The 14728-nt window shown below is 33.4% G+C and overlaps 1 protein-coding gene across 1 annotated transcript in view; it reads left to right on the top strand.

Annotated features, from left to right (window-relative positions):
* Positions 1-14728, top strand: part of LOC128235441 (uncharacterized) — a 75075-nt gene that overhangs the window by 44157 nt on the left and 16190 nt on the right. The window contains exons 55-82 of the mRNA XM_052950263.1: positions 121-288; positions 619-871; positions 1180-1334; positions 1590-1757; positions 1897-2149; positions 2257-2417; positions 2586-2753; positions 2904-3113; positions 3363-3405; positions 4428-4591; positions 4905-5072; positions 5426-5635; positions 5740-5782; positions 5996-6156; positions 6280-6453; positions 8569-8778; positions 9031-9073; positions 9366-9526; positions 9720-9872; positions 10042-10294; positions 10435-10598; positions 10905-11057; positions 11215-11428; positions 11926-12080; positions 12311-12478; positions 12694-12946; positions 13127-13287; positions 13463-13609. Coding sequence (XP_052806223.1) covers positions 121-288; positions 619-871; positions 1180-1334; positions 1590-1757; positions 1897-2149; positions 2257-2417; positions 2586-2753; positions 2904-3113; positions 3363-3405; positions 4428-4591; positions 4905-5072; positions 5426-5635; positions 5740-5782; positions 5996-6156; positions 6280-6453; positions 8569-8778; positions 9031-9073; positions 9366-9526; positions 9720-9872; positions 10042-10294; positions 10435-10598; positions 10905-11057; positions 11215-11428; positions 11926-12080; positions 12311-12478; positions 12694-12946; positions 13127-13287; positions 13463-13609 — 4734 coding nt within the window. The remainder of the gene's footprint in view (positions 1-120; positions 289-618; positions 872-1179; positions 1335-1589; positions 1758-1896; positions 2150-2256; positions 2418-2585; positions 2754-2903; positions 3114-3362; positions 3406-4427; positions 4592-4904; positions 5073-5425; positions 5636-5739; positions 5783-5995; positions 6157-6279; positions 6454-8568; positions 8779-9030; positions 9074-9365; positions 9527-9719; positions 9873-10041; positions 10295-10434; positions 10599-10904; positions 11058-11214; positions 11429-11925; positions 12081-12310; positions 12479-12693; positions 12947-13126; positions 13288-13462; positions 13610-14728) is intronic.

The following is a 14728-nucleotide window of genomic DNA, read 5'->3' as shown; positions in this document are numbered from 1 at the left end:
AAGGATTTTAAAACTCTACGTGTTCATATGTTTAAGGATAATAACTAATAATAACCATTGGAAAATCAATAACTTTTTTTATATAAATGTTGCTCCAACAAATGTATTTTATTTGTTCAGATTACTCCTTATCGAGCTGGTTAAGTGAACATTCGTTAGATATAAATGGTGATGTGCTTGAGTCCTTTGTGGTTGAGAAGCTTCTTAATGACCTTGGTATTGCAAAATATCTCCGACAAAACCAGTGCAACATTGGAACAACACCGTTTCTTGATGCTTGGAACAATGGTATTGAATTTCCCTTAAAATTTCGCAGGCCTCCAGACAATAAGCAATTGATAGCGATTTGTATTTGTTGGATGCTTATTTTTAAATGAAACATTGCATTTTTTACATGTTTGTCTGCATTAAATCTATATTGTTTAAACTAATGTTGTTTCTATTTAGAGTGTATTTTCTTACTAAATTTCAAACCCCAGGTCTCATCCTACAAGTTGTATACAATTAATATTTTTGAATGTTTGTACTATAGTATTATTTTTCACAATTTCGTATCATGTATTTGTCAATGCAGTAGCTTTAAATATATAGCTTTAAGCTATATATATATCCTTTCAGACTGTCCCAAAGAAATACAAGCAAGAACACTTCCGAGCTTTATGTCATGTCATATCGTAGACTACTGCACCGGGATAGAGTGTTGTATAGACGTGTCCGTAATACAACGTTCGCTGAGGGCATACATATTTTTGAACGCATGTGATTATAAGCTGGAGATCGGCATTGAAAACTACGCCCTAAACATTTCACTCCTTTCCTACTCATGGGGCAAATGGGATGAATTTAGCTTGCTTGGAATATTCCGCATCAGGTTTTAACAAATAATATTGTTGATATTTGATATTAACTTAATATTCGTCCGCAATCTACATGTGTATATCAGTTTATGAGTTTTAATTAACGGGATGTGAGTCACGATGTGTTTCGAACTAGTGTACCTTTGGTAACGGCAGTTGGTTGTGCATAATTTTATAAATAATTTACTTCATCATTTAACACCAACAGTCTCGCACACACACTATTCATTCGCAAACAGAAAAAAAAATATCATTATAACATAATTTGTTGAGATAATTTGAATGTAAAATATGTATTATGTATGATGTATATTTGTATTAGATATCGCATCATCAATTTGGAAGCTGAAAAAAGATATGTGGTCGATCTAAAGATGGCGCTGTGCATCCAGTCTAATACATGTGAAGAAGATGTAGTGGTTTTAAAGGAAGCAGATCTTCCTAAACCTGGCTGTGATTGGACAGGAGAACTTCCAAGTAATTAACAAACTGTACACAGTTTATAATCAATTTAAACAATTAAGTTGAGATGTATCATAAGGCTTTCATGCAATCCAAAACGTACCCCAAAACAATAATAACAGTTGTTTGAGACTTATTCATTGAGACATTATTTATACATAAAACTTGGGCGATGAACGCAATCGTCTGTTGAAACCAAATTCTTCAGATTGGGAACATTATATTGCTATAATAGCAGCATCCATACTCGCATAACATTCTTTATTTCAGATATTAAACTAGACGACTTTAGAACAGACCTTAGCATAAACAGTCTGCCGAGCTACACAGTCGATATAATTTTGGAAAAATTGGGAATTCTGAAATACATGAGTAGAAACGATTCGTGTACGCTCTCATCAGATAAATATAACCCGGCAACAGATGGATGGAAAAACGGTACTTTACTTATGTTAACTTTTTAACAATGTGTACACGAAAGGTTATGACTGTTTATTTGAAATAATAACAATCTAAATTGTATTTAAACTTTTTTTTTAGTGTTATAAATATGATAATGTTATAATACGTTCTTCAGATTGCGAACAAGATATCACAATGTCTTTGCTTTCAAACCATATGAGATGCAACATTCAAGAAACCTGTACGACTATCGATTGCTGCATATCAGTGCCCGTCATGGAACGAACATTTAAAGCATCCATTGATCTTGACGCTTGCGACCTTACACTCACCTTGAGTTTCGAGAAATATGAACATGAAATAGCATTGCTTAACTATGAATGGGGAACACCACAAGTGTTAAATATTCAAGGCGTGTTTCATTTACAGTACGTAACATTTATAGTCTATACTTAAATTGAATCTCTTATTATTTCATATTAGTAAATAATTACATTGCTTTACTTTATTCAAATGTTCTTCTAATTGTATGCAGCTACACAGTAGAGCATCTGCCTTCAAACAAACAATTTAGACTGTCAGCAAGCTTGAAACTTTGCATTGAAAGTAGCGGATGTATTATCGACCAGTCAATAGCAGACAACGTTTTATTACCGATACCATTTTGCAGCTTTGACGGATCTTTTAAATTCAAAAGCAAGTAGTGATTTTTCCTACAAAATGTTGTAATATATATCGAATAGAAACAATATCTTTCTTAATATGATATAGTTTTTTTATTGTATTTATATACACATACTCATATACATAAGGAAATCGTTTACAAGCGAATATTTTTATAATCAACAAGTTTTGAAAATCCAGATTTCTCTGTCACCGAATGGATAAAGGAGAACACTGATGACGCTGCAAATCAAGTGATTGGTGTTTTCAAAGATATGTTACTGGATGACTTAGGTTTGACAAATTTTTTATCCTCTAAAGAATGCTCTGTTAATAGGGAAGGCTTTGCTCTCAACGGATGGAGAAAAGGCAAGTTAATTTTATATTTGAAATTGTAGCGTCCATTTATTCATACTTGAAGGTTTATTTATAAAGTGAGAAGTGTTTAATTTCACGTATATATGCATCGTACGCTCTCCAGTGAATATGACTCTAATAACCAAATCTTTTTTTCAACAGAGTGTACTCTTGACAGAACTTTACCGTCGCTCCCGGAAAGCATGGTCTGCGCTCTTGGAGAAAACTGCTTTGATGTCTCATGCTGCGTGTTGGTTCCAATAATAGACAGGACGCTCTCAGTGAAAATGAAATTGGACTTCTGTGAATTTGAGCTGTATTCGTCTATAGAAAATCTAAGCGTCAATTACTCGCTAATTTCCTATCCGTTTGGTAAACATTTATTATAGAATTATATCCATAGTGTATGTTTATTAATAATCGCATATACGTTATATCATGCAATCCATTATTTAGTTGCACATTTATACATTGACTGCATTTCACATACGTTTTTGATCTATTTTTGTTGTTGCAATTACACATATGAGCGTCAAAATGTACAAAATGTACTTTAATTTGCTTTGTTATAACCAAATTAAAACTAATATAAGTTATGTACATTTATTTGAACCATTTCAGGAACATCAGTTGAAACAGATCTAGTAGGAGTATTACGATTAAAGTGAGTAGTAAAATATAATGTACAAGGAGAACACTTGCGGGCTAGAAGTATACGTGTTACTTATTTTTATTTTGTCGATGCTGGCTCCGATAAGTCTGACATTTCAAATTCTACATGTATTGATAAATGTATGAGATTGAGCAAACGTAAGACGTAAACTTCTGAGTGATTGCATGTACCGTTGCAAGATGGTTTTCATCTGTACATGTGTGATGGTGTGTTTTGTACCCATATATAAAATATGTAATTTTGTTGCGATAACTACCTGTATAATGTTGAGCGCTCTAAAACTAAGTTTTTGCGAAGGTTACACTGACCGTGCCAACTTTGATTGTTAACGATATGTTCGTTTGTGACCTTGGATGGTTCTTATAAGTCATTTGATTGGCTTTGACATATGCGCATTTAAACAGGATCGTGTTTAAAGATTGGAATCAATGGCAAGCCCATGTCCTTTCTTTGGGTTTTCAATTATAATAGCCAAATTTTTGTTTTAACGTGGACGTAACACGTCTAGATATGACTATTAGCCATACAATGTTTACAAACGTTGCTTCTTGTTTTTGTTTGTCATACTTCATGTAGACAACTGGAGACAATCATTTAAACGCATATATACCGAACAATAATTAAAAACAAAACAATAATAATGATATGTTTAAACATAAACCCCGTTTAATTGCACAGGCTAAACGCCAAAGGCTAAGAACACAAAAACATCACAAACAAGAAACAACAACACAAAACTTCACAAACAACACAGTGCATGTATACTATATAAAAACTGGGTGTGTTTATCAATGATTGTAAGGTACCGCCTTGGAACGGTCAGTAAAATGTAAATATAAGTCCATTTTACAAAAAAATAACAATAACCAATTTAAGGCCCAACAGACAATAAACGTCGAGAGACCGAGAAACTCACATGCAAAAAGACATTCATCAACATATTTTAATCAATGAATGTTGAGGTTCCCGTAATTGAATCATAAACCAAACACGTTTATTTATTTCGTTTTAAGGCACATGTTGTTGGACGACACGGACAATTCTGCTTTTCGGTTTAGTCTTGATATAAGTGTTTGCTTGGAATCTAATGGACCTTGCGTTCTTAACGTTAACCTTTTGAATGACGTCAGAGTTCCAAAACCACTTTGTGACCTCGAGCGGGGATTCAGGATCCCAGGTGGAAACTTTACAGAAATATATTTTTAGTAATATGTAGGTTTCGTCTAATAAGTTTGTGTCTGCAACTTACTTAAAACAAAACGCTTTATGTGTCTTCAATATCATATATAAGGAATATTTTACATTTATGTTGACGTATTTTGACTAACTTCAGCACACTTGATAAGCGTCATTAAGCCTAAAATAGCAATGGTAGATTTGTTTTAACAAATACATATGTTCAAACCTAAGTAATCGCTGTTGATCATTGTATACTACATAAAGAAGTTTACAATAACTAACTAAAACGTAATATTCTTTTTTCTCTCAAGATTTTGCATTAGACAAATGGTTAGCAGACCAAGGACTTTCGGATAGCCTCGATATGACTGAAATTGACGTTTCAAATCTCATTGAAACACTTGGAATCAGTAAATATTTAGATGATCAAACATGCGAACACAATTCAAGACCTTTTCATGGAAAGGGTTGGACGACAGGTTTGAGAAAATTAAACTTTATTTCCAAAATAGTTTGTATGGTAACACTTTTAGATCCCTTTGTACGTAAATTCAATGAAGGTGATTTACAAGTTATTGCCTTAAATAACATAACATTTACCACAATCTACGATCTTATCAACTAAAATATGTATTTATGAAGTGATATATACTGATACAAATATGAAGATTGTTGAAATTGTTACGTATATTACGATTGCTTGTTCTTTATAAGTTGTTAAACGAAAATAAACGGTCTGAGTAGAAATGCAATCCAATAAAATTTAAAATACGTTTGACATATCCCCATTTCTGCAAACCCTTAAATGTATCAACATTTGTTAATTTCACAGACTGTCCTCTACACATTATCGTTCCTGATCTACCAGACGCGATGCAATGCTACCTTCAACAGACGTGCACGGGAGTCGAATGCTGCATTTACGTAGATGTTATCAATCGTTATGTTAGTGCTCAACTGCAAGTGGACACTTGTAACATGAGAATCATTGCTGGTATTGAAAACCTGTTGGTGAATGAGTCACTTATAGACTATAGCTACGGTAAGTTGAAAACATTCTTTGATTGAACCTGTTACACTTTAATTGCACCATTAGTTCATAAATGCTTGTTAGCTAAAAGCAATTAAGTTGCATTTATATTATAGGTACTGAAAAACATATTTACCTGATGGGGGTCTTTCGTATGAGGTAAGGATGTATTGTTTATTTTAACCATATGTATTATATTATGATACTGTTTCGAAAGGGTAAAAATAATCGCTAGTATAAAATTTCTTGTTTCAGTTAAAGAATCATAACATATGAGGTATTTGAAATCGTCATCATTCATTCGCAGTTAGTTATATCAAACATTGATTGGTGAATCTGAACAATGTAATGTTTAAAACATATCTTTTGCAGTTACATGATTCGTGATTACGCAGAAGTAAGGGAGTTGGGTATTGATCTGGAAATAAGCGTTTGCTTTACCGAAAACAGTTGTGACTACAGTACTCCTATCTTTGTAAACAAAATCATACCTAAACCTTTGTGCAAGTGGGACAGCTCTTTCCTTGTGCCAGGTAAACATACACATCTGTTTGTTCTATTTCTGAGTGATTATTCTGACCATTTTAACAGTGACAAAATTAGAATTTAGAGATTTGGAGATAATTGCATTTCGAAAGTTTTTAATTTTGTTTCAGATTTCTCACTAGAAAATTGGCTTACGGATTTGGATATCAGCGATGTCACAAAAATGGCTGAGGAAGAAATACAAAAGCTTACGAAAGACCTCGGGATCTCAAGTTTTTTGTCGGAATCTTCTTGTGAAAAGCATACCTACCCTTATGATCCTGTACAACATGGTTGGAATTCAGGTACACCTATTTGCTGTACATGGAGCGGAACATTTGATTGTCTTGTCTTAATGTGAATATTTAATAGATATATCGACATCTGCTAAGTTTAAAGATGAAATTCTTCCGACGTTGAGCCAAATATCTCGCGATTGGACACATACTATCAATCAATATGCTAAATACGTCTTGAGAGCTTGTTTTATCTATTTTGTATATGTAAACGTGATATTGTTTTAAAATGCAAAACGAAATTACTGCTTTTAGGGATGCATCATAAGATATCGCTATGAAATTAGTGGTACATTTAGATTGACGGATTCTATGTTCATTGAATTATTGTACTTGTTGAGTAATCATTTAAGGTGAGAATTGAATAAGTACTATACCTCGTACTAACCCTGATAGACGATATTTTCATATAAAACAATGCCCCTATGTTGCTATATTTGGTAAAGCTCGTTGCACATGTCTTGTGTGCCAAGTCGTACTCACAAGTAAAAGATTGTGTATAATTAGGTGTTGTACTATGATCAATATTCCCGGCAGAAATTGTATTTATAATACATCAGCCAAAAAGGATGAAATAAATAGATGGCAGTCAGTAGGAAAATTGTGATAATAACTTAAAATACATAAACAGTAATTATTAGTAACATAATTAGTCAATTATGTGATAGTATCCATAAATCCAATGATAATGTGCCATCTAATGAAAGGTACCCCCAGCATGATCCGGGTAACATGATCGTTTCGACACTTAGGCTTGTTATAGCTGTATGTTTCCTGGGTGACGTTTTATAAATTGATTCAAAACATAACAAACAGTTTGAAATATTTAAAGCAATTCATAGAAAGACACAATAGCGGGATCGAGCCAAACAGGTATGTGTACCTCGTTTATATAAATCGGTACAAAATCAAACTTTAAACTAAAAAACAATATGGGGAAAAAAAACAGTGGGCAAGTTCGTAAATTAAAACCACCTTAAAAGGGATAAAAAAAAAACAACATTTAAATTGTTTTCGTTTTCGAAAAAAACATTCATTGAAAATGATCAAAATGACCTCGGACAGTCACCCATCTCGTACCTATGACCTTTGTCTCCACGCGTGCTTTGAGAGCGATGATCGTGATATATATTTACACTGTCGTATATGAGTATTGGTTAAGCATATGGCGGGATATAGGCATATTTTCGACGAAGTTCAACAACGAAATCCCCTTCGAACAATCACTCAAACAAAATACAGAGCACATGTGAGAAATTGGGCGACTCTCATTGTTCAGCCTTCGATTTTCTCCATTATCGTTTAGTTTAAAGTTACTCTTTAATCACGATGGTGACAAAAGCTGGGTAAAAACCAGTACTGGTGTCCAGTTTGAGATGCAATGAGAAATAACCCCTAATGGGGATCGAAATTCCAACAAAAAGGCGTACAATTATACCACTAGACCGTTCTCACCCATTCCGGTAAAATTTAATTTTCTTACTTGAATTACGACACTTTGCTGGTATTAAGACAAAGTCAGACACTATTTTTTCATTACAAAACCGTCATAGCATACCTGTGTAGTAATAAGTGCGAGTGAAACACTTAAATATATCTACTACAGGGGTAAACGTCATATCAGTACCGCTTAGTACCAGTGACGTCATTAGTAAAGGTACAGGGTTTATCGGGAAAGTATTACTGCAGAAGATAAATATGTCAAAAACATTGACGTCAAATATTGCTACAATGCGCCTTAAACAGTCATAACATCACTATTTTGTCGTTGGATATCTCAAGACAGTTGCATAAAGGTGAAACATTCGTACGACATATATAGGCAAAGCCTCATATGACCCAAAATCATGCGTATTCATATGTTTATGTTGCATATGACGCCGTAGGGTATTGCACGACACACCAATGATATGATCCTGGTGAAGTTGAATATGCGTTAAACATGTTCAACACACTACAACAATTGTCTATGGCAGGATTTCCGTCGCGAAACCCCATTGGGCTCGTTCGACAAACTTACGACAGTCTAGGGAATTTTACCCAATGTTCTGTCGTAGGCCAATAGAATACTTGTTCAGCGTCGTATGTTAAAGGGTCTTAATGTGTTTATTATTTTCGTCGCAGAATGTACAGAAATGCAGAATCTACAATCCGTACCACCTATAATGTCATGCTACATCAGTGAAGATTGTTCAACATTCAGCTGTTGTGTTGAAATTGAGTTACTGAAACGAACTGTTGAGACGATGGTCAAAATAGATTTCTGTAATTTCCTTATTGAAGCAGAAATAGACCGGCTGAAAGTTTCCAGATCTTTCATCGACTACGAGTTTGGTAAAGGTTTTCTGTGTACATTGAACTATTAATCACAGCAGTATTTGATCCAATAATTGAATAAACAAACATCATTATGAAGTCAAATGCATCCTTAAATAGAACAATTTACATATCGACAAAACATAACATAATAACACAATGCATTATGAAGTCAAATGCATCCTTAAATAGAACTATTTACATACCGACAAAACATGACATAATTAAGAAAGGCTAATGTATACTAGTGTCATTGTTCCCGTATTACAGGTACTGAGCTCCATCTCTTCTTGTTTGGCGTTGTGAGATTGACGTAAGTCTATGGATTAATGATATAGAAACTACAGCGCTTATCTTGATAGACACAATCTCAGTAGAGTGTATATTATTGAAATGTTGCTTGAAAATATAATCATAAACCATGCGTGAAAAATACGATTAAAAAGGACACATAAGTACAAAAATCTCACGGTTTACATTTATAAATCAATACTTATTGAATGTTGGATGAGGTTTTATTTACTTTTCTTTAAAATTTATTCTACAACTGTAACAGCTGTTGATTTCTTTAAACGCAATCAGGAGATATTTGTGATGTTTTCCAGTTTTCAATTCTTTGATTCGAGCAACACGGAATATGTAGCAAATCTTGCGATCCAAGTATGTTTTGAGGCAAAAGGAACCTGCCTCATTGATGCTCAGATACTTTCAAATGTGACCATTCCAAAGTTAAACTGCTTATTCGGAACATCGTTCTACAAACCTGGTAAGAACCATCGTTTGTTTTGCAAAATGTTCGGATATATTGAAATGAATTAATAACATACTAATAATCACTGTTGATTTCAAGTCATAGATAAAAGAAAACTCTTAGCTACTCTCGAATACGTCCCTTTGCATTATTGATATTCAGAAAGGGACTATCTTTGAAAACTAATCAAACATTACTTATTTTTCAGGCTTTCAAATCAGTGAGTTTTTCAAAGGGTTTGGAATAGAAAATGAGCCAATTATCAGTGATGAGTACATATCTCAGCTATTTAGTGTGTATGACATTGAGAAATACATCAAAGATGAGCAGTGCACGAAACATTCGATTAAAGAAAAGCACGGTATGTTTCCTCATTTCAAGGAAACAATCAAGCTGAAAATATTTCATAATTATGTTTAGTTTTAATCTTAAATGAGTAGTTCCGAATATAATTACGACGTTTTAGATAGTGTCTTCTTTAAAGGACTAAATTAGACATGCTTATATCAGTACAAATGTTCGTTTTAAAGGTTGTTCTTCAAGCCAAGAATTGCGAGGACTTCCATCGGATAGTGCATGTGTTTACTTTGAGGACTGCCTTTCAATAGTGTGTTGTGTCCAAGTACCTTTTGTGAACAGACATTTTGAATTAGCATTACAAATTAGTACATGCGAATACTATATGCAGCTATCTGTTGAAAACTATAGCTCATCAATCCTTTTGGATAACACACAATACGGGACTTGGAAGGTCTTTCAATTTCAAGGAATGACAAAATTAAGGTAAATCCTCGTCTTCTCCATTTTATATGTAGCGAATCCTGATATTTAGTTTCGATTAAAGCCTAGCTTTGTATGTTATTTGAAATGGCCCTTAATGTTCTATTGGAAGTCAATATACAGCGAATTATGTTTCCAAACAGGTACAGGCTCATAGACATATACACCGAAAACAGCATACTTATTGACATCAGGGTTCAACTATGTTTGTCTGATGGTACAAAATGTGAACTTGATATAGCAGTTATGGACTCTGTTAAAGTTGCCAAACCATTATGTGGAGCACTAAATGGATTCAAATCGCCAGGTAATCAACCTGATTGTCAGAGTAATAGATATAATTTGATTTTTATAGAATACGAAAAGAAGTTATTGTTTTATTTTTATTTAACCGCAAAAGCATGCAAATTGAATGAAAACCAAAACAACATCGTATTGCTAGGTTTTGATTGGCGATTTGAAGGTATGTTGCTTGTATAAACACTTGTATGCTCTTATTCATTTACAACGTCTTGTACACTATTGAATAGCACAGATTGACGCTTAAAAGGAGGCCGTTCCGTCGCTTAATACGAAATGTGTTTATGTTTTTTTTTCGTTTTTTTGTTTTTAGACTTTTCTCTTGTGTCGTGGTTAAACGAGATAAACATCAGTGACATCATTGATTTGCCTGATATCAAATTACCTACATTATATAATGCACTTGGAATAGATCGGTTCCTTAGGCGATCGCCTTGCAAAATCAATGACTCTACCAGGAACTTGCGTAATTATTCATTAATTTTAACATTTTCTGTATTTTAATACTTCGGATGTATTTTGTTTTTGTGTTTCAGAGACCTAAGAAAAAGATTTTGCATATTCAATTTCTCTGTCTTGTTATGAAATAATTATTTTGCACTACTCAATTTTTGTACTTCCAGATTTTGAGACAAATGATAAGAGCTCAAAATTAAGTGTAAGTTTGTGTCTGCATGTTGAGCAACTTGACAGAACAATTTTGACGGAAGTGGAATTAGACCATTGCAACTTCGAATTAAAGTTTGCAATTGAAAACTATGAAAGAAACTTCCAATATTCTGATTTCAAGTTTGGGACAAAGGGCGTTCTTGATTTGTTTGGTATATTTACAATTCGGTGAGTCATATTGGATATTGCCTATTAAGAACTGATATCCTGATAAATTTAAAATTTGATGTCGTGTATATCGTTTTTGAAGAAAATAAATTATTGTCATAAACTAAGAAGTCAGTAGACATATACTATAATATCACAAATGGAAATTTATCAACATCACATATATATAACAGAATACGTCTACGATATGTCACAATCTAAATAAACAAAAGTAACAATAATGATAAAAAATTGTGAAAGTTTATATGCATTATTATTTACAACATAATGTTTGATACTATCAACTGGCAACTATAAACTTTTTTCATTTAAAGCATAGAATAAAAATATATAGCTCAAGACAATGATAAAGAATGCAGAATAAATTATTTGCTAATATCCTTTCAATTTACTGATGCTTTGTATAAATAAACAAATCATAATCACACACACACGAGATAAAGGTGCACAATATACCTATCATTAAGAATTGATGTTATAACCAATATATGTTGAAGGTACGACGTCACAGATTTGAAAGGTTTCAACCAGTTCTCCATCAGTCTCGAGTATCGTATATGCTTCGAAGCACACGAATGTCCAGAATTTAGTACACTTGTCAGTGACTACCGTATTGCAAAACCCAACTGCTCACCGGAAACATTCTTAGAAGGTGATATCATTTTTTAACGATTTCATTATTCTATTTTAAAATACAATGTTTTCAATTGCTAGTGCGCAAATGTATATTAACCTTTGCGAATCATTGAAAAAATTATATAGACGGTGATACATTTTTTAACGTTTTAATCTGATAATTTAAATACCGTGTATTCAGTTTGGTAGAGTGTACATATATTTTTACGATTACGAATTGTTCATATTATATACGTTTCGTTCCAGATATCTCGATGGAAAATGTTCTGTCTGCTATTGGTTACGAAGACGACACAACTCTAAGCCCATACCAAGAAGAGGTTTATCTTCATATGACAAAATTAGCAACCTTCATGGAAACAACACAATGCGCTCTACGTGAATACGATAAGTTTACTGGAGGATGGCTAAATAGTAGGAATGTTGTGGATACGTTAATATCTATAGTGTCATATAAAAAACTGTAAAAACATTCGTTGATGCAATTTCATTTTTCCTGAAAAAAGAAATATACTTGTATATTCTTGTATAAAAATATCATTATATATTGGTGTTTTGTTTATTCAGACGTACGTTATAGTCATGAGTTGAAGCTCGTTAACACTTAGTTTGATTCGATTGTATTTTAGTGTGTCCAACTGCAAGTAGCTTACCTGTCTTGACGGAAGGCGTATCGTGCACCCTTGACGAAACCTGCAAACAAATTAAATGCTGTGTGCACGTTCCTTTCCTGAATAGGAATGTTATTGTTGCCGCAAGAATCGACCCATGCGAAAATCTGCTATTGATAAATGTCGACAAATTCGTTCGCACTTTTCTACTTTCCTCTAACAATTTCGGAATTAATCAACAATTTAGTTTGTTTGAATTGTTTAATGTCACGTAAGTTTTATTTATATTGATTATACGCATACTCGATGTTAAGATACTAAGTTCATATGGCATGTGTTAGTTTTGATATGAATAAGTCATACGCGTCCATGGGTTCAAAGGGTTTATGTTATACGTATGAGCATTTCTTAGACTAAAGATGGGCATATTCAAGCATCTTTATTACATTAGGATAAATGTGAAGTACCTTTCGCCGAGCCGCAGTTTTATCCTCGACATGGACGTAAACGTTTGTTTGCAGACAGGAAGTTGTGACATAAATACGAAATTGTTAGATGGCACTAGAATTTCAGTTCCTAGCTGCAACTTCACAACAGGCTTTCTTATAGAAGGTAAATTATATTGTAATGCACTTGTTTTTCAATGTTTTAAGTAGTTATTCTTTTGATGTTTGTGTGTTCTGTTTATTTTCTTAAGTTATAGATCGAAGATTGCTTTTATATCTTCTGAAGTATCTGCTTGTATTTATTTGTTAAATTGTATAGTTGTTTATTGGTCATCTTTCAGACTTTTCACTTAACAACTGGGCATCATCCAGTGGAATATCCGATCTTTCTGAAATGAGTCAACTACAAATGGATAGTCTCTTTGAAGATCTCGATATTTCTCGTTATTATCAGGCGTGTACATCTGCAAGCGGACACGACACAGAAAGTAAACAACCTCATACTAGCTCTCATAGTATATACATATTCAACGTAGCTCCAACAAATATAGTTTTGTGTTACTGTGAAACCATTAATGTTCGTGGGGCATTAATGTTCGTGGTTTTCGTGGGTTAGGTGATCCACGAATTCAAGATCCCACGAAATATAAACCCTTTATTCACTTTTTCAATTGCCTTGTTACGTACATACTCTAGTATATTATTTACAGAGGTCGCAGTATACAGTGTTAAAACCTGTCTCACTGTATAACTTACGATCATTATTCTGTTAATATATAATAACTGCCTTTAACAAATAATGAACCAAATCAATTAAATGTGTTTTATACAGCAAATGACAGTTATAAGCACGTGTTTAAACGTGTGCTGTTAATGAAAATCTCCAAGTTTACAAGATGTGCGTGATGAGTGTCTGTACTCGATTTTATTTATTTAATGAAATAATTAATCGATTACTAGTACATTGAAGGTTACTAAGCACCGAACGTGACAATATACGCACCTTTTCGGTGTTTTCACAGTTTGCAAAATTCTTAATTGGCATTAAATGGCTTCCCCTATCTGTACTTATGATCAGGGTACATCTTCTTTTATTACCTTTATTCCCAATTAAATCGATAAGTGACATGGGTATATGCACTAATTGGCATGTCGTACCACATTAGCGAGTGTCATAAACCGAGTGACGTAGAAGACGGAAATCACGGGCCAGCGCGTGGATATTATGCAGACGATCTAGGACGATCGCATCTTCGATTATTTTTTTTCAAAAATGAAAATCCACGAATTTAAGTACCCACAAAATTGTTTTTTTTCGGCAAACCACGAAATTTCATGCCCACGAACATTAATGATTTCACAGTATCTCTTATGTGTTGCAGCTTATTGCACTAACCATGAGGACACATTACGTGTTCGAGTAAATGTAAATAGTGTATAGTACTTTTGTTTTTTTGTAAAATTGTCTGTTTGTTTGAAATGCCATACATTAAATGTTCTTTGATTGTTATATTGATGACCCGCACAGGAAATCCCACTTACAGTCCCGAAATCCGTATTTCGAATATAGAACCTAACACCTTATTAAACCCAATATTGCGGTTTTG

This window comes from Mya arenaria, chromosome 5, assembly GCF_026914265.1.
Source record: "Mya arenaria isolate MELC-2E11 chromosome 5, ASM2691426v1".
Taxonomy (NCBI): Eukaryota; Metazoa; Mollusca; class Bivalvia; order Myida; family Myidae; genus Mya; species Mya arenaria.
The sequence above is the reverse complement of the archived record's forward strand: the minus strand, read 5'-3'. Positions and strand labels throughout refer to the sequence as shown.